This window comes from Synchiropus splendidus, chromosome 6 (assembly GCF_027744825.2).
Source record: "Synchiropus splendidus isolate RoL2022-P1 chromosome 6, RoL_Sspl_1.0, whole genome shotgun sequence".
In the NCBI taxonomy this organism is placed as follows: domain Eukaryota; kingdom Metazoa; phylum Chordata; class Actinopteri; order Syngnathiformes; family Callionymidae; genus Synchiropus; species Synchiropus splendidus.
This window is the reverse complement of record NC_071339.1, coordinates 4,500,445-4,520,588: the sequence shown is the minus strand read 5'-3', so window position 1 is coordinate 4,520,588 and position 20,144 is coordinate 4,500,445. Positions and strand designations below refer to the sequence as shown.

General features: G+C 42.9%; 1 protein-coding gene across 5 annotated transcripts in view; it reads left to right on the top strand.

Moving 5' to 3' along the window:
- Positions 1–19,144, top strand: part of sema3fb (sema domain, immunoglobulin domain (Ig), short basic domain, secreted, (semaphorin) 3Fb) — a 53,689-nt gene extending 34,545 nt beyond the window's left edge. For 3 of the 5 annotated variants that reach the window (XM_053867299.1, XM_053867300.1, XM_053867302.1), the window contains 13 exons: positions 1,314–1,407; positions 2,873–2,992; positions 3,307–3,446; positions 4,899–5,013; positions 8,870–8,939; positions 9,404–9,548; positions 9,707–9,929; positions 11,087–11,175; positions 11,360–11,401; positions 12,556–12,715; positions 12,942–13,022; positions 13,976–14,109; positions 16,355–19,144. In XM_053867299.1, coding sequence (XP_053723274.1) covers positions 1,314–1,407; positions 2,873–2,992; positions 3,307–3,446; positions 4,899–5,013; positions 8,870–8,939; positions 9,404–9,548; positions 9,707–9,929; positions 11,087–11,175; positions 11,360–11,401; positions 12,556–12,715; positions 12,942–13,022; positions 13,976–14,109; positions 16,355–16,807 — 1,866 coding nt within the window. In that variant the 3' untranslated portion in view covers positions 16,808–19,144. The remainder of the gene's footprint in view (positions 1–1,313; positions 1,408–2,872; positions 2,993–3,306; positions 3,447–4,898; positions 5,014–8,869; positions 8,940–9,403; positions 9,549–9,706; positions 9,930–11,086; positions 11,176–11,359; positions 11,402–12,555; positions 12,716–12,941; positions 13,023–13,975; positions 14,110–16,354) is intronic. The other 2 variants (XM_053867301.1, XM_053867303.1) reach the window with 1 other exon arrangement.
- Positions 19,145–20,144: the final 1,000 nt, after the last annotated feature.

Below are 20,144 nucleotides of genomic sequence, written 5' to 3'. Positions count from 1 at the left end.
GTTTGTGCTGCACACATCTTCATCATTGTCTTCGTCAGTTGTCCAATCCTCATCATTTGTCCAGCGTGAATGTCATTTTTGTTTAAACTGTCTTTGTGTTACCGCCGTTGTCCGAGCATGCTGACTCATCAATCATTGTCTTTTTGCCTCCATTTGTTGCAAATTCACAATTTACCCGGATGCATTGTGATGAAACCCATCCTCAATCACTGACACAAAATACATGTTTGTTTCTGGAATTTTGGTGCAATCGTGAAGACTTGAAGAGAGCAATGCTCAAACAATTGAACCCAGAGCTACTTATACATGAAATAAAAGCCTTTAGGCTCACACTTCACTGTCAGAAAATGCTGAAGTGCCTTGCTGTCCATGAGTGACTCGGGTTATAGCCTTACTGTCCCAGTTCCAGACACGCCCTGGTTCCCTCCGATGGAAGCTTGAGAAACTGAGCTCGGTGAAACCACAGTGAAACTTAGAAAAGGAAGTGGAGGGAGAATCACTGGAGCTTTTTGAAAACCCTTGAGCTCAAGATCATCATCAACTTCTACTCTTATTATATCCCTAAGTATTTATTGAAAAAAAAAGACAGTTAAAAAAATTAGACAAAACATGTCAACATCCTGGTTACAATATATTACAGACAACACTCCTGTTTCATTAATAGTGCGAGTGCAAGAGCGCTCTCAGGGCTTATTTCCCTCTGGCACATTTAACTTGTTTTGACCTTTTTGCGTGCTGTACCATCTGCTATGTTGGCAGTGAACTGCCAGCACCTTCTTATTTGCACGGACGGTGATTTTAATCAAAGATGAGTGGGCCAGGACAGAGGGGAGGTGAATGGTCCTGCGACATGAATTTGGCTCAGCACCAGTGACCTCAACTTGTTTCAGCACTCACGGTCATCGACTTTAAATCTTGTGTACACAGCGAAATTGATATTAAATGAATTCTGACTCACGAATCGTGCGTGGAAGGGTTTGCTCACGCGTGCAGGTTGTGGTGTGGAGAATTTCCACCGCAGGTTCGACAGTTACCCACCATCTGCAAAGAGCTGCTGTCGTGAGAGAGGCAGCGCGCTCAGCTTTCCGCCGCTTTGAGAAGGACTCCAAATTCCAGCCTTTCCCTGCATGTATTTTTCTGTATGAACGCACGCTCATTATTCAAATACTTCATCCCCCGTCAGGCCGCGCTGGTCCCAGCGGAGCCAGTGGGAGTGCACATGCTTCCTAATTTTCCCGCTCTCCTGGGAATCACCATGACAAGATGAAGAGCAGTGAATTTATTGCCATCTCTGTGTGATTTTTCCATTTCAGGAAGAAATATTCCATTTGGAGCCTGGAAAAGTGGAGTCTGGCAAAGGGAAGTGCTCCTACGACCCGAAGCTCAACAGCGTGTCGGCTTTGATCAGTGAGTATCCGCCTTCTTTCCACACCAGGGTTGTGGCCAGGTCCACATAATACTGGGGGAAGATGCATGACCACTTACAGGTCCGGCAACTGCTGTGTACAAAAATTTGTTATAAGCAAGTACTATTCAAAAACAGTCACCATAACCAGTCAGTAATGACATATTTGGTGAGATGCTTACTGTTTGTGGTGAGGAGGCGGAGACAAGTGCCATCCAATAGTCTCACAGTGAAGCAAAGCAAAGCAAACCTCTATAGTTTGACTTAGAGCGTTTCCTCCTGTTGTGTTGTTTCTAATTTCATATTGATTTGTTTTGGAGCGAGTCAGCCTCGGGGTGTGATCCGACATGTCATCCTCAGCGCTGTCGATGAAGTGTCCTTTGGGCCAATGTCATCCCCGGGCCACACAGTTGCCACCAGTGAAAGTCGATCTCCCTGTGGAGTTAGACACTGGGTGTAAATCACCGTCACTGTTTTCCCACATTAGCACCAGCTGACCAGTGAGGAACAGGCCTTCGTCATCCGAGATGGATTTAGCTCCCAGCGCTCTGTTTACATCCTATAAGAGCGGCCGTCGGCGCTGATGGAGATTAACGTCTTGGCGCGGCGGCGATAGATTTGAGCTCCGATTGCTCCGCTCTTCACCACATTACACATCAAATAAGCTGTGCGTGTTTAATGATACGTCGTCAAATTCCTTGGAGCCTCAGTGACACTGAATAATGGGAGTTTGATCGCGTCGCTTAACTTACAGTGCAAACTTTATCCCCCTCCCCTCAAACAATGGTGGCTTTACACCGTCTCAACAGTTCATTTAGAAACTGCATCAGGCCAAACTAGAATGGGGATTCAGGAACTGCTGTTAGTTTTGGTCCTGTCCACGAGAAACAGTTCAAGAGTGTCACTGGGTGCAATCTTTGCATTCATACCTGCACATCTCAGCCAGTCAGCGTCTGTCTTCTTCAGTTAGTCTGTGACAGTTGCAGCAGAATGCCACACTGTGATGGAGGAGTTGGTGATTTCCCAGAACTTGGGCTTTGTTCTCCTGCAAAGTTCAATTGTGCTGATAAGAGGACTCTGTCCTTCTGCATTTATCTTTCTCCACTTTCTATTGAAATCATCACTGGAGTTCCAAAGGATTTGTCTCAGACTTAACCTCTTTTTTAGAAGCAATATTCAATATTTTGGTGAGAGGCGGACGTCACCCTGAATGGTCTGCAGTTGGACGCTAAAACACAACAAAATATGAAGCCACGCTGTGGGAGTCAAACACCGGTTCTTTGTAAGAATGTGTGAAATTCAAGTGAAAGTTTCAGGGCTTCAGAACAGCTCAGTGTCACCTTCATTCTGGAGAGGTCAACAGTTTAGTTAGCAAGTAGGGGTCATAATTTCAGGACAGGTGTGCAGGTTGGTTTCCTTGGTAGCAGAAGTCTGCCCAACATATTGAGTATTTATTCTCTTTCTCAGACGGTGAGCTGTATGCTGGAGTCTACGTGGACTTCATGGGAACTGACTCGGCTATTTTCCGTACTCTGGGTACAAAGACTGCCATGAGGACGGATCAGTACAACTCCAGGTGGCTGAACGGTACGTTCCTTTTGTTTTGTAGTTATGAAATGATCATGAAGAGAATAGAACTACCGCTTGAAGTCAGGAAAATAATTCATGCAATGACCTGCACATGGCTGAAAACCTACGAAAAAGTCTGACAGAATAACGCGATTTCTCTGGTGTCTCTCTTCAACTGTGAAAGCGCAAGATTAAGTCACACAAGATTTGTGAAATCATCACTTGTCTATGATTTTTTTCTTCATCTGTAGGTTTTAATATTGTATATCAACAGTACTTACAAGTACTTACAATTTCCTGTCCTTCATCTAAACATCTGCCTCTCCCCACAGACCCCACTTTCGTCCATGTGAAACTCATCCCCGACAGCGCGGAAAGAAACGACGACAAGCTCTACTTCTTCTTCCGGGAGAAATCCTCAGAGATGGGCCAGACTCCTGTGACCCAGTCCCGCATCGGACGCATCTGCCTGGTGTGTACACAGCGTGGCGTGTGTTTGTTTTGGGATGTAAACACAATGAAAAGAAGACCTGCATCTGGATGAAAACATGCTGCGGCGTCCTCAGGGAACCCACCCGTGGTGCTCCGATGTTTATGGGTGCTGGACTTGTATTTGGTCAACGTTGATGTGCTGGAATCCACATGTGTCTTTAACCTCCCCGTCTACAATGCTTCGCTCTGTCTATGAGGTTGACCTCCGACCTCCAGATCCATGATCTTCTGACCTCTAGTCCCTGGTAGTCTTAAAACTTTAAAAGGATTTCAGGAGCGGATAAACCGAGAACTGTCTTTCTTAGTTACAGTGTTTGCCTCTTAAAGCTGACTCTTCAGCATACAAGGCCGTCTCAGGTTTCCGTGGAGCCAGAGTGGAGCTTTGCGTGCGGAGCACGTATGAGATGGAGTGAGAATATGTCACATACGTGTGCTCGTCCTCTCAGCTGTTCCAGGTTGTATTTATTTGAAGAGGTCAGACGCTGACCCGGCACACAAACAGTGTTTCCCCTCTCGGTATTGGCCCGGCCACGGGGGATCCGGTCCTGCCATTCTTACTCCGTCACACATCTGTATGCTCTTACTGTTTCCTCCCGAAGAAATAATTAAGGATCCCACTTCAATGGAACAACGTGAATCACACTGCACCTTAAAAAAAAAGTAACATTTAGAGAATTTCCAAGCAGCTTGAATAGCGCCCTGCTGACCCTGGAGTGGGAAATGAATACATTTGATACTTCACTAACTCAGGGGAGGGCAATTATATTTTCCAAGGGTCCACACTAGTGATAGGCAGATGAGGTTTCATGAAACAGTGTCCTAATTCTCAGAGGCCACTAGATGGTGCTCTTGGTTTAGAAATGATGTACAGTTTCATTGAATTATTTGTTCAAGTCCACTTTTACAGCAGACAGCGCCATCTTGTGGCCTCTGAATATCAGGACACTGTTTCATGATACCTCAACAACCCTGCAATACTGTTTCATGATGCCTCATCTGCCTATTACTAGTCCACACATTATATCCTGTGACATATGTGAGGGTCAGTGAAGTGAAACAATCTCATACTTATGGCTGAAATTCCATTTCTTAAATATTCTGAAAAAGAAACAGTCCGTGTAACATATAATTTTCAATATACACTACACAAGGTTCTGATAAAATGAGCATAGCTATTTTAAAGAATTTGAATTTTAAAAGCATAAATACATGGGAAGAAGAAAATCAAGGCATATAAACAAAGTTATATTTAGTATTTAATGAATAATGAAAAAGGAGCAATTCCTGTCATTGTTTTGACCTCATTAGGGCCATGTGGCCCCGGGGCCGCACTTCGATTTCACTTTCATGTGGCACGTCCTCACACAATTTAATCATATTACCTTCATAAATCAATGCATCTGACTCTTTACAACTGTATCTCTTCACTCAGAATGACGACGGGGGTCACTGCTGTCTGGTGAACAAGTGGAGCACCTTTCTAAAGGCCCGGCTCATCTGCTCGGTGCCGGGGGCCGACGGCATGGAAACACACTTCGACGAGCTCCGTGAGTACAAAACCTAAAGCGCGATGGAATGGAATGACTCTTTTGTTGTTTTAGGAAAGTGTTAAGTAGGTTATCTCTGTAGCTGCGGGGCGTGTCACTCACCTGCGTGAATCCAACCTGCTCACAGTAGGTGTTTTACCGAGTCTTTAAGACCTAAGAATGCTCATCAGGAGAAGAATTTCACAATGCCAAACAGTTTAACAGGTTTCCAAGTCATGCATCATAGTACATTACTTCATTTTTGGCCCGCATAAAACTGCTGAAATCTAAAGTTAAAGTGAGCATCGATGGTACTGGGATGTTTCTTCTGTCCGTCAAAGACTTTTCAGGGATGGTTTCACGTGTTCTCATACTTAAAACTAGCAGTGCATGATCTGTCACAATACTGGTAAGAGATCCTCTCCCAGAGCATTTCAGCAGCCGTGAAATTCTTTTACTGTCTATTACTTAAATCCATTTCATTTAGCACTACATCATTGTGACAGTAACGTATTGAATAGCTGACAGGAAAAAAGAAAAGAAAATGACAGGATTGGATTTATTGCTGACATATTCACTTTCAGGTTCCTGTCATGTATGATCTAATTTGATATATTAAGAAAAGAATTTCATGGTCTGTCTCTGCGGCAGCACCTGCCAAAAGTCTCCTATACGCGGTGAGAAAGCAAGACTCTTGGCTCCAGCTTTCTTTGTTCGACTCTGTTTCTGGCCAAAGGAGGAAAATGTAATTGGAGCGGGTCGGCGGATTTCTTTCGCTGTCATTTCCCTCAAAGACCTGTTTCTCAAAAGAGCTGATGGTGAGAGGATCAAATCGCTGAGTGTGACTGTGAGACTTTTCACCTTCCACACAAGAGGCCGCGACAGCCGCCGGCTAAGGTGTGAGGATATGCAGGCTTACGAGGCCCGTCTTGTTTTATAAAAACCGCTTCACAAAAGGAGCTGTCGGCTGTTTTATTTGAATGCAGAGTGGAGCGCACAAAGGTTTGGAGGACTTGCAGAGGATCCGTTTCAGATCAGATGTGGGGAACACATATTGCCTATGGATGAACTAATGACATGCTTATTTACGGTCGGTTATCAGTTATTATAATGGTGTTGTGAGTGAATTTTTGGTCACCATTCCTGGACAAAATGTAGTCATTAACAAAAGTAATTAAAAATAATTCATTACGGCCTACTATGCTGCTAATACACATACAAACAAGTAGTGTATTTGTGGTAATACATGTTCCATAATGTTATATGTAATGTTCCATTAATGTGATTAATTGAGATTAGTAATCTATTAACAGCCCTCAAAATAAATTAATTCTATTGAAAGAATACCTCAAACTAAAGTGCCAATATTTCTATCTCTCTTTTTCTCATTTTATTATACTTGTCTCAGTACAACCCCATCAGTATCTGAAATCCCAACACCTGCCACAGTATGGACTGAATGTAACATAAAATCATTTCACTTTGTGGATAACTTACTCAAATGTGTAAATATGTTGTACAACAACATGCGTCAACATTTGACTTTGGCTCGTGTTGGCGCAGCAGAACCTGTGACTAGTGGAAAAAGGAGACACTTGAAAACTTTGCCTGTTATTTTGTGTCACAAGAAAGTTTGTACAGGCTCATGGGTTTGTTTTGCTGACTCGGGGCTTCGGTGAAAAGTGTCTCTGTGGAAGAGCTGGAGAGGGGTCGGTCTGGCTGAAGTTTGGGATGTTGTTTTGAAGCAGATTGTGTCATGGAAAAGGTGAGGAAGTTGAGTGAGGACACTGAGGGCGGCGAGTTGTTTTGTTGGATAACAAGTGAAATGAGAAAGTTTCCCTTGTTATTTATGGAGCTCATTATTGTTATCACATCTTGTTGAGGTGTCACAATATTAGCATTTATTCTCAGCAGATTATTTAGCTTCGATGATAGATGGTCTTCCCTCCAGCCTTGCAGTCTAAGTATAATGAATGAAATACATTTCCATAGAAAACAATTCATTCACTTGTCCATAGAAGCACTCAGTGAGCTCAGACCTCCACCCAGCTCCTCCTCCATGTACCCAGTGTTATTGCCCTTTTAACTTCCTTTATTTACATACGGGGCAAGATTTAGGTGGGAATTCAAAACACCACCACTACCACATTTCACCTGATGAAAAGACAGTTACAGCACAAGTATTTAATAGTGAAAATGTTGATGTAAGTTCAGTGGTCTGAGCCTGCTTAACAGCAAAGCTGAATACAAATCCACTTTGAATATTTTGACTGGAAAATCCATCTAACCGAAGACTGACATTGAAATTTATGGCAGATTTGAAATGGATACTCGTCTTTTCCTGGCCATTAACCTTTTGAACACAATGACTCCACATTCATTCGTTGAGGTTTGCACAAAGGTCCAGACCAGCTGTATTTTCGGAGGGACCTTGTAGGTGCGTCTGGACTCTCTGGAGTCTCTGCATTTGCAGGGTTTTAATTTGTTTTGCTGTGCTTGGCAATTTGGTGTGTAATGACTAATGGTCGGTTTAAAAGTTCAAGGTTTTTTTCACCACACTAAAGTGACTGAGACAGATTCTCCTTTAGATTAGAATGAAATTATTATCGATGAAAGCACAATCGATTCACAGTGAGGAAGAGAAATCGTCAGGAAGGAGGCGGGGCTGGAGAGAAACGGTGTCCGCACATGCTCGGGGAAGGTTGTGCAAGTCCAGTTGTTACCCCGCTGTTATTAATACACCAGTTTCCCTGGAGCACGGAAGCCGAGCCATCACTGGGCTGTCAAGCCAACTACAAAGCAACGGGACCTTTTTTTTTCCCTCGACTGAATCTTAAACCTCCCTCTGTTCAAACATCTGATCTTCATCCTCCATAAATCCACCTCACTGGAGTGGTGGATGCAGATGCATGTTCTTGCGTGCAAGTCATTCATTTCCTTTCAGAGCAACATATGTCCTGACAGGGATCAGCTGTTGGGGGACATTGCCCTGGCTGCGTGCTAACTCCAGACCGGAGCATCGGACTTGCTGTGGCAGCTGGACAGACTGCTTTGTAGTGCATGTGTTTTTACTTGAAGGGTTTTATGAGCACAAGTACCAGGACCCTACTTTTGATTCAAAACTGTTAGAGTCGCATTCAATCCGTTCGATTCCACAGAGGGGTCATTACTTCAGCAACGATAATAGCACTTTTCCTGGACTATATTTACCCTGCCATCTTTTCTGGGTTGAGAACAAGTTCTCTCTCACTGCTAGAAAGACTTTCTGTCTCTCACTGGCATCTGATGTCCCTCTTGGGACTCCAATCCAGGTCAGGTTCTGAAAAGCTCACGCGCACCTATTATTTTTTTTTTTCTGTCGTTGCTTTCCAGAGAATTCAAGACAGCATAATCTCAGTCAGTTATTCAGCGTGAGACAATACGAGCATGATTTAGTTGCCTTGAAATGGGAAGATGATGCAGCTGTCGTATGGGAGAACAGATATATTGCCTTTAAGGTTGGTCAGCCTTTGACTGCTCTGGAGAACCCATCAGTCTTGACAGTGCATCTGATCACGGTAGTGCCATGAATGACAAATTTATTTGTACCTTGACACCCCATTTAATTCCCAATCACCAAACAGCAAGATAAATTGAACCTGTGCATCTCAAAGTGGGGCAATAGGGGTGGGAGCATCACCCAGATTCTACCAATAATCTAGTGGTCGTGTAAGATGGATAAAAGTGAAGCATTCTCCAAAGTAGGCACAGCCAAAGTAGTGTCTGGTGAGGAGAAAGCTGTGCAAATATTAGTTAAGAGCGGCGCTTGTGCTGCGGAGCGTGTTTCCTTCATCTGCTTTTCTTTGCGCTGACGTGATTTCTCTCTCCTCTCTTACAGGCGATGTTTACATACAGCCAACACAGGACACCAAAAATCCTGTTATTTATGGCGTCTTCTCTGTCTCTGGGTAAGTGTTCCGGGAGGGAAAGTCTGTGCAAATAACTTGGCCTGAATTATGTCTGAAGAATATCAGGAACGCTTGCTTGATGCGCCAGCCCTCCAGATGAGTCAGTGATCAACTATTGCTTTACTTGTGGTATTTACTGAGGAGGAGAGAAGCCTTTAGTCACATTATAGTGAGATCATCTTACAGTACACAAGTAGTATAATCCAGTAATCGTTGCGCAAGCTGTGAACTGTGGGTGGTGACTGAGTTATGAACAAAATACATAGCGATGACCGCAAAATGAAGAGTTTATTTACATTATTTTATTTCAACTTTACTCATAAACAATGTCCTCATAGGGTGGGAGCTGGAGACTGATCTGCTTTAGTTATTATCAATAACATCATCTTGAAACTGATAATAGGCGGATACCTAATTTATTTTTTAATATTCAGTTCAAGATGAGTACTCTTCCCTCCCTACAGCTCTGTCTTCAAGGGCTCAGCAGTCTGTGTCTACTCCATGGCTGACATCCGCATGGTCTTCAATGGACCGTTTGCCCACAAAGAGGGTCCGAACTACCAGTGGGTGGCCTACACTGGGAAGATCCCCTACCCACGACCAGGCACGGTAAGTCCCGCGCCTCAAGAATGATTACTCTCCAAACAGCCTCCCGTGAGAATCCTGTCATTGCTCTTTCAACTCAAATGAAAACCATCTGACCAAGATACAGGTGTCAGCAACTTGAAATCTCAAATGTGTTTTTGTGAAAATCTGTTTCCCTTCAGTGTCCGGGTGGGACCTTCACGCCGAACATGAAGTCCACCAAAGACTACCCGGATGAGGTGATAAACTTCATGAGGAACCATCCTGCCATGTATAATGCTGTGTACCCAGTGCACAAGCGCCCCCTGGTGGTCAGGACCAACGTGGACTATGAGTTCACCACCATCACAGTGGACCAGGTGACAGCGGCGGACGGCAACTATGAAGTCCTCTTCTTGGGAACTGGTGAGAGTTTATCAGTTGTTTTTAGTGTTGGCTAACATGGAAGATGAGCCACAGATAAATGAGATGTTGATGGCCGGCTAAACGTGTTTCAACCATCGTGGCAATTAAGTTGGCAAAAGCTCAAACGCTTTCATGTCACGTCCCACTACGATTATCTCGCGGTCCCATTGTGATTCATCCATTTCAGTAAGGATGTTGTGAACATGGGGGGGCGACTTTGTTGTGTTAATATTGGATCAACAGCGTGTTTGCAAACAGCCGGCGTGAACCCGTGAACCCTCCGAGCCGTCAGAATTGTGAGCGCCAGTGTCACACAAAGCGGAGAGAAAGAACCCCTGTGGCAGTAAATCCTGCAAAAGTGGAGGGGCTGTCTCGCCTGTAATCATTTATCATTAGGAGAAAGGCATTCTTGCTTTTGTGCTCGGGTGGAAATGGAACAAATCAAAAGGTTTGTACCTTGCTCTCTCCACATGATGTACACAACAGGAGATTTGTACCTGGAGGGCTCGGGGGGGCGGGTGCGGATTAACAGCAGGAGGGGGAAAGAGGGGGGAAAAAAAAGAATGGGAGGGTTGTTTGGTCTCTGGATATCTATCACCTTAATCCTGCCCACTGGCGCAGGGAACATTATCTGTTTCATTTGCCTTGAAGCCTGAATGATGACGCGCGATTGGAGCCCTCACGTGTCGCTCCTGATGCCCCTCCCTTTCAATTTGGGATGTACGGCGAGTGTTTGTGCACGGAGGCAGCCGCTGTGGAGGAATGTACGTCCTTTCTGCTGTTGGCAGATGCAGCCATTCAGCCTCGCACTGAGGCGCGAGTCATAATAAATCTCAGGTATCCCGCTGACAGGAATTCACAGGACGTCCAGGGAATGTCTGAGGGCCAGCAAATGAATAGGGCTGCAGAAAGAAGGAAGCTGAGGATGACAGGGGAGGTTTGTCATTTTAAGCTCTGAATAAGTGCAGCGCAAGCTGGCGTCATTGTAAAAGTCAAGAGAACCACGTGGGAGAGGTGAAGAGGACAGTGGAGTTTGTTGGTGTGAGGATTAACTGTGGCTGCAGAATAAACTGGAAACTCAAGGGGGTGATGACAGGAATGAGTTTGAGTGAGGCTGTTTGTGCGGAACTGACAGGCGTGTGTGTTGTGATCCACAGACAAGGGAACAGTTCAGAAAGTAATTGTTCTGCCCAGCGACAACCTGCAGACAGAGGAGCTGGTCCTGGAGGAGGTGGAGGTGTTCAAGGTGAGTGTAGCACTTGAGCTTGTGTTATCTCACTGCTCTCTTCAAGTGGCGGTTAAACGGTTAGGATGAAAATTTAGACACATAAAGAACAATGATTAAAAAATGTTTCCTTAGTCAATTTAATTAATAGTAATTCTGTTTTAAAAAAAAGATTTTTGCAATACATTTTTCCTCTGATGTTCAGGTTCCAACTCCCATCACAACAATGAAGATCTCATCAAAACGGGTAAGTCTGCATTCAGTCTTGTCAACTGAGAAGAATTAAATGCAAACAGTATTGCCACAGTAAATGTGCTGCTAAGAGTTTCAAAGTGAGAGATCAGTATCAGTACAGAGTCAGTGACCTTTGTATTTATGGAACACCAGGAGTGCCAAAAGGAAAAAAAGTGGAAACACAGGACAAATACCTGGAACAAAAATTGGAAATACTAACAGAGATACTTTTCAATTGAAATGTTTCCACACATATTTACAAAGTTTGGCGCGATATGTCATGTACAAATCACGTCATAGTCCACAGTGAAAAAAAGACATTGGCAGGGATGACAATTTATCACATAAAAATGAATACTTTCTTGTAGCATTTGTTTTTACTGCGGCGAAAGCTTCATCCTTTGTTCATTTTATGTCAATAGGAGCCTTATCTTGGCTCTTCCACCATTTCTGTCAAATGACTGTGTCAGATTAAGTGATGGTTCACTCCCACGCTTGTGCTCTTGCTCATTCTTCCCTGTGTCTTACAGTCTACACTCAAGTTTACGTACATTAACAAAATATAAATCATCAAAATGGGGCAAAAGTTTTAATAGCTGTTCTTCACGCTGCTCATTTTCGAGATGAAAGAATTGTTGTGTTTGATGTGGGGTTGAAATAAACTTCTTGAATCAAGACAGACTGCTTCACCAGAGCAACTGAAAAGTAGCTTGAGCCCAGATGTTTGCTCTGGTGCACCGTTAACTTGGTTGCCAGGTTGAAAAGTAAATGAGAGATGTGTCACACAAGGGAGTGACGCTTGTGGTCTGCTTCTGCTTTTCTTACCATCACAACTCGACCAATATCTTTGAGTTAACATTGAAGTGGTTTTTGTTGTTGCTGTTGCTGAGCTGGTGGAAGTTCCTCATGGACTCACAGAACGTGACATCATCACTAACAGCCGACCAGACCGGTGAATGCCAAACAGATGATCATAAAAGGGTGCGCCTTGACGGCGGACAGAGTTCAGCTCAATATTCCTTTAGGAGAGTCTCACGTTTGACTCATCCATATGGACCCTGGAAGCTGGTCTTCATCTGTCTGCAGTTTTCCAGACTCTTCTATCAATGGATCAAAATGTCATCAAAGTTGCTGAACACTTTCCCTCCTCTATGTTTCTCACGACAGCAACAGTTGTACGTCTCGTCTGCCATCGGTTTGACCCAGTTGGCGCTTCACCGCTGCGACGTATACGGGGAGGCTTGTGCCGACTGCTGCCTTGCCAGAGACCCTTATTGTGCCTGGGATGGGAAGTCATGCTCCCGTTACTCAGCTTCACAGAAGAGGTGAGCACCCACAGCAGTGTTGGCATGAGCCCAAGTAACCACTAACTGTTAACTTCTGACCTCCTGGATGGCTAAAGGGCGGCTTTAGTCAGTGTGGACATTGTGCTCTGATACTCATACATGTGAATAACACTGCAGTGGCATAATAACTGGGTTCTTGAATGGCTTTGGATGGCTTGCAGTTGCTTTATGTGTTTTTTTTTTCTCTCCTTATTCGGCAATACTGGTCTGACCCCTTTAGACGAAGCCGGAGGCAGGACGTCAAGTACGGGAACCCCATCCGCCAGTGCAGGGGCTTCAACTCCAACGGTGAGACATAGTGCCATAATGTTTCTGCGTCTCACACACACCTTCCTGTCTGTTGAGTTCAAATCCTTCATTTATTACATTTCACTGCAGCAGCTCTCACATCTTGGTCTTCAGCAAAATACACTTTTGACTCTCCCACGTCACACGTCCAGAAAGACTCACACAGTTGGAAAAAAATAGTCAAAAACAATGTATTGAATCGCGTTAATAATAGTAAGATAATAACTACGTAAAAAAGTATTTTTCATTTTTATCCAAGGCGTTGGCAGGTGCGCTAATTCCTTAGACCTGGTGTTAATTTAAAAACTCACCTTTTGTTTATTTATCTATATTTTCCAGTCCAACTCACTCAGGAGTTATTTGTCTTGACCCTAATACATTAATAATTATTCAGATGTTCTTACGCTTTGATTTTAGCCTGAGAATTTCACTTGGCACTTTTGAGTTTCATACATTGGATTAAAATGAAAATACCATTAGTCATTGAAAAATGATATTGTAATGACAAGTTCTATATTTAAATATTTCATCAACATATGAGTAAAGGTTGGAATTAACACCAAACAACATAGAATGCATTTTATTCACTTTTTACTCACAATGGCGCTCTATATAGGCGACTATATATATATATATATATTTTTTTTTTTTTTTTTTTTTTTATTTTATTTATTTTTTTTTAATACAGTAACACTGTATGTTAGCGCTCATATATTACCATAAATAAACTACCTATTTATATGTGTGTTTGTAGCTGTGTTAGCCAGTAATTTCCACTGTTAAGCATATAGTTTACCCAGGAATGACCTGCCCCCCAAATTCACTCTAAACACCACCATAATTCTTGATTATAAATTGTAACAAAGCAAGGAAGTAGTTTATAGTGGTTGAATCGATGTGCGTTTGCTTTGCTGATGACACGCTTGAGTGACTTGTCCGTCTCTGCCCGACAGCGAACAAGAACACTCTGGAGATGGTGCAGTATGGCGTGGAGGGCAGCAGCACCTTCCTGGAGTGCCAAGCCCGCTCGCCACACGCTGTCATCAAGTGGCATCTGCAGAGAGACAACAGCGACCGCAGGAAAGAGGTGAACAGCCACGACGAGTATTCATCAAACTGTTGCTGTTTCATTATAAACAAGGTCGTGCCCACATGTCTCCTGGGGAAACATTGAACCTGCAAAGCCTTAAGAATGACTGAATGTCAGTGAATACATCAGGCTGTGAATGCTGCAGAAGCCTCTCACAGAAACCTCTCTATTATATAGGATATTAGAGTTTCATGCTGAATGACTTTAAGTCCCTGAAGAGTGTGATGCTTCAGTATATGTGCGCACTGAGAGGATAAATTAAAAGCTGATGTTTGTCCCTGATTGGTGGAGTTGAAGCAGAAAACAACTCCAACTCTTTCCATTTGATCAACAGCCTTTTACATTTCTATATGGTCTTCAAAGTCTGGAGCCCACATGCTTACTAAATGCGACCGAGACACCCCCACACATTTCAAAATTGGATTCCACCTCGGATCCATGTTGCCGTTGAGACTTATATCAAGAGTGACACTTAGGAAATTGACTCCAATTGAATCTTCTGCAGCTTATCTCTTATCATCATGAAGTGAATCAGTCTCTGACTGTACGATTGCGGAGTCACACCTCTGAGAGTCCACCGTTCCCCGGGGAAGGACATGTAGAGGGGAGCAGAGAAGAAATCCTTGAGTTCTATTTCAGAGCAGTGTGATGTGAAACTGAAACTCTTTTTGCCCCTTACTGGGATTGAGTCATTTCAAAACAAACAGTTATGACTCACTATTGTAATATAGTAAGACAAGCTGTTGAAGAACAAAACCAAGTAAAACCAGGTTTTCCACATAGAGAAGCTCAAACGGTCCTCACCTACTGCATAGTTTCGGAGCAAAAGAGCCCATTTTAAAGCCAAATATGAGTGTTTACACCAGTCCATCACTTTCACACAGCATTTCCTGAAACAACTACTTCAAAATGCACTTGACGTTTTGACATCAGATGTTTTTCCAAGCAAAACTTTCAAATCAAATTTGTATTCTGCAGAACCAGGTCTGTTTCAGTCATTGAAATGAGTTAGGTCGACACTTTTGATGCCCACATATTGTGATCATACAATACATATCAGCTCCTTGCACTGTAGTACGTAGCGCTCCATGTTGCGTAGGGCTGTGCATTGGCTGGTATCTTGCGATTTGATACAGTGAGTGGTGATATACATTGCGATACTGCAAATTCAGCCCAAAAAATAAATTATGCAGCACAAAAATAATGGAATGAAAACAAGTTTATTGTTATGATGTAAGTCTAGCTACAGTTTGAGTTCAATTTTGCCATCCAACACTGGAATCATATCAATCAATAACAAAAAAAAAAAAAAAAAAACTCACATCACAAAATATTAGAATTAAACACGTCACAAATGCAACAGCAAGTACCTGTGTACTAAATGTTGATGTACACAACTTACTGTAACTTAACTTCAAGGCAATATCACACAATCAAGTATTGCAATTTTTCTGCAAAAATACCAATACAGTATCGGCTAATGTGATATTTGAGCATCTCGATTATTATTTTCTCTCTCTTGCTCCTGCTTATTGTTCACTTCTAGTTCACGTGAGTCCGTGGGAAACAAAATATTAAATGTGTCTCAGGCTCCTGATTTGTTTTTTTATTTTTTGTTATTCAGTTACACGCGCGAACACAACTGCTCAACTGGAAAATGACGTGCTTTGAATGAAAAATGACGAATAAATGACCCCTGTGGCCGCATGCTAACTGCACTTACACTGCCCCCATGAGGTCTCACTCTGTGTATACTGATGTTTACCTGTCTTGGTTACTTCAACTTAACGTTTAACATGTGGAATTCATTTTTTTACTTCCCTTTTCCCTTCTTTTCTTTTGAGTACTTTTATCCCAAATTAATGTGGTAAATGTAAAAATAAAAAAAAAAGATGAAAATCATATTTTTTTGCAAAAAATACTTTATGCAAAATTATTTGTACATCATGGGGAGGAATATATATATATATATATATATATATATATATATATATATATATATATATATATATATATATATATATATATATATATATATATATATATATATATATATATATTCCTCTCCATTTTATTTGATACTTCAATATATTTTGTTAACTTAAGATGCTTGTGCTGTGTTGTGCTTAGTTGTCAAGCTGCCATGGGCCTCATACACCACATACAAATGTTAATGTTCTAATCTATTCAAAATTTCAATCCATTTTGCAAATGAACATTCATAATCGCTCATCCCTTTCAGATCCGTTGTGATGGTCGGGTGCTAAAGACTGAGCAGGGTCTCCTCCTGCGCTCCCTTCAGCCCTCCGACTCTGGAATGTATCAGTGCACGGCCACGGAGAAGAACTTCAAACACACACTGGTCAAGCTGCAGCTGGTGGTTCTGTCGGGCCGAGCCGTCAACAACGTGCTGGTGGAAGGAGGGGGCGGCCCGGTGCCGTCCTCCCTCCATTCCAGCAGCACCCAGTGGACCCCCAGCGCCGTCCAGTACAAGGATTTGTTGACCATCCTGAGCCAGCCGGAGATGAGCCTCATCAACCAGTACTGCCAGGACTACTGGCAGTTCGGAGACCCGCTCATGGGCGCCATGAAGGGCAAAGACCTGAAGGAGCTCAAGGAGCAGAAGAAGCCTCGCAATCGCCGACATCACGGCGAGCGGGAGGAGACGGACGAGCAGGAGGACGCAGAGACATGAGGAGAACAACTGACACACGCCCTTGGTCGCCCTTCCCCCACCCTGTCAGAACTGGGAGAGACTCATTGAGAGTGAAAAAAATGCACAAACCGAGAAAAAAAGAAAACTGATAGAGGCACGCGACTCCACCCCCACTTGTGTCCTTTCACACAGTAAGATATATGATACACAGTATTTATTGTAGGTTGTATATAGTCTCATTCTGTGGATTTCTTTGTACTTATAGATACACGCTCTTCATGCAAAGGTACTTTTGGGGGCAACTATTGTTATTATTGATGTTAATTTTATTGTTGCTGTTACTGTCAAGCTCTTCAGTCAGTTTGGACCCAGAGTTTGAGTCACGGGGCGTGTAAAGAGGCGGAGCTCGGGATGGCTGTTGTTTCTCTGCATCTTTATTGGTGGACTCTTCAGGAAGCCTCTCTTGGATGTGCATGTGGACAGTGACTTGATACTGCGAGGGGACCATGCCGTGGTCCCAGAGTGAGGAGGGTGGTCCCCACTCAGTAGACTGCCCCTGGGCCAGTCTCAGAAAATGGATTCCTGACCAGTTTGTTTTTATATTTCCTGCTTGTAGGGGGATCGATTGTAAAATAATGCTGCATCTTGGCTTGGTCTCGGAGAGCAGGGATGATGCCTGAGGATTTGTTCAGGAACGTGGACCGACAACACTCCAAGATTCAAGTTGAGGGTTCATTCTGCCACCTTCCATTTGTGAATGCCAGTTTTCTTCTTCCACATGCTTCGAATTGGTCCTGAATATTACAGCCAAACAGAGACAAAGCATTAACCATGTTGAGTCGTATGCAAAACCAAGTGTGTTGCAATGATGAGTTTCCTCTTCATCAAGGGCATTATTTTTATTTTGTTCTGCACCACATGACATAAAGAAACCTCTAAAGATTCCGTGACTGAAATGATGCCTCCTTTGATTTGAAAAAAAAACCTTGACAACATTCCCTGAGGTGGATTTCAGCGTGGAGGCCAAAATATGGAGAATGATATCTACACAAAAGTTGGGGACATCAAACTCATGGCCCGGGGGCCAAATCTGGCACGCCAAGTGAGTTTATTTGGCATGCAACAGTTCATAAAAATGGAAACTTGGGGAGAGGAAAATACAGATTCCAGGGAATTCTATGACATATCGAAAGTGACTGACGTTATGAGGCAAAGTTGGTCATAAGGAAGTGGGTGCTTATGTGTTCAGACAAGACGCTGCACCAAAATTGTGAAATATATAATTGATGTCCCAAAGAATTTTACATTTTCGTTTTGCAACTTCAACAATCTGATTGGACTGTCGCACCATAACAAATCATCCCTGTAGGTAACTTGCCATGTGGTTTCTAACTTCTACTTAAAGACACCAAAAACTAGTCCCTCACTCAAAGTCCTTCTGTGCTACCAAAACTAAAGCTGAAATGCTCCTCGGGTCACTGGCTATATGAGTCTCGCGAGGAAACTCTTGCCTGGAGACAGGTGCCTCTCTGAGTCACGGTTTAACATTTCAGACACAATACAGCAGAGCAGACTGTAACAATGCTGAGGAACTCACCAAAATAGTGGGAAGCTGGCTTTCACTGTGTGCATGAATCTGTATTTGTACTGTAATTATAACAAATACTGCGTGGTTTTTCTGCATCTGTTGGGGCGTACGATGTGGTCTGGAATTCCTCCACAGTCCAGCTAGTTGTGCTTGACCTTTTAATGCTCCACAGTGACCCCTGTGTACAGCATGATGTAGCTTTCCAGTGACACGTCATGTTAAGGGACAGTCATTTATTTATATGGTTTTGTGTAAATAAATTCTACATGAGATTAGAAAAAAAAAATTATTGATCAGCAAAACAACACTGAGCATAAATGAGGAGCGCAAATTTGAAACAAAGAAGGCTGTTTGAAAGGAGACGATTCTAGCAGTGGGAGCTGTTAACACACCCTGTCTCTCGCCTGTACTCAGGCTCTATAAACGTCATCTCCAACGCCTCTGGGAAGATGCATCAATTATTCATACTGGAGTAGCTGTATCTGCTCCACAGTTTGGGATCTGTCTGCAGTCTCAGAATCAATCACGGCTCCGCAGCGTCTCCTCCAAATGAGACTGCCGGCATAAAAACGGCACAGAAAGAATGGTTGTGCAATTTGTTATTTTTATAAAGTGTCTTTTGTTAACTGGTGTCTTCTTGTTTTGTACTTCTATTCTCCGTAGTCATCCGTCGCTATGGAAAAAAGAGACGCAAAGAGGTGATGTTAATGTAATGATGTGTAAATTACTCTCATCTTTCCTTTACATTGTTGTCGCTGACTAATAAATTAAAGCTCTATATTTTCTAAGATGGAATGCTCCCCCTTCATTGTGATTGTCCTGATAGTGAATGTTTTTCACCGACTGAAACCTTGGAATAAAGTTGTATCTGTAAACGTGATACGTATGAACTTCTCTATCAAGTAGTCTCTCAGTGTTTGCTTTTCAAAACACAAGATGAGATCCTGTTTTTTCTTCATACTAAATATTCAGGTTGCACCTGGATGAGTCCAAAGAGGGCTAAATGAACATGTTTAATAGCATTTACTTCAGTGTGAGATGACACACTTTGCTTTGGAGCGTTGTTCTTCAGGGTCACTAACCACTGTGTACATTAGTAAGAGGGAGGAGTGGATGGAGAACTTGGGAACTGCTTCAGACTACTTTTTTTATTCTACTGATGGGTAGATAAGGTTTCATGACTCAGTATTGAAGGGTTGATGAGGGTTCTTGATTCCGTGTCCTGATTTTCAGAGGCCTCTCGCTTGTGGTTTGGAAATGATGTGAGGTTTCTGAACAAGTAATTGTTCAAAGCCGAACATTAAACCACAGACAGCGCCATCTGGTGGCCTCACCAGCCCTTCAATACTGTTTCGTGAAGCCTCATCTGCCCATAACCAATAAAACTAGTGTCTTAGACCAATGTCTAATAAACTTTGACCAGAAGAAAAATGATTCATTTCCGTGATTTGATGGTACAGTATTGTATATTCAGATTTTGCTCAGGTTTCTGGTTACTGCCTGTTTTAATTGGGAGTTGGTAACATGACAGTCGGTGGTCTGTGTCGGTTGCCAGTTGAAGTAGTTTAAGGGAACATTTTAGGGAGTTATGTCGCTGCCAAACCTGTCAGAATAACAACGCCACTGCCTGTCAATCCCAACACACATCTATGCATGGATTCAACATTCGTCACCTTTTCCGAGTTCACGTCAAGTTTTTATTTATTTATTTATTTTTGCAATGATTAGAATGTATTTATCGCAAAGTTTATCTTAAATTGCGTTATGGCGTTGTTCTGTTGACCAACG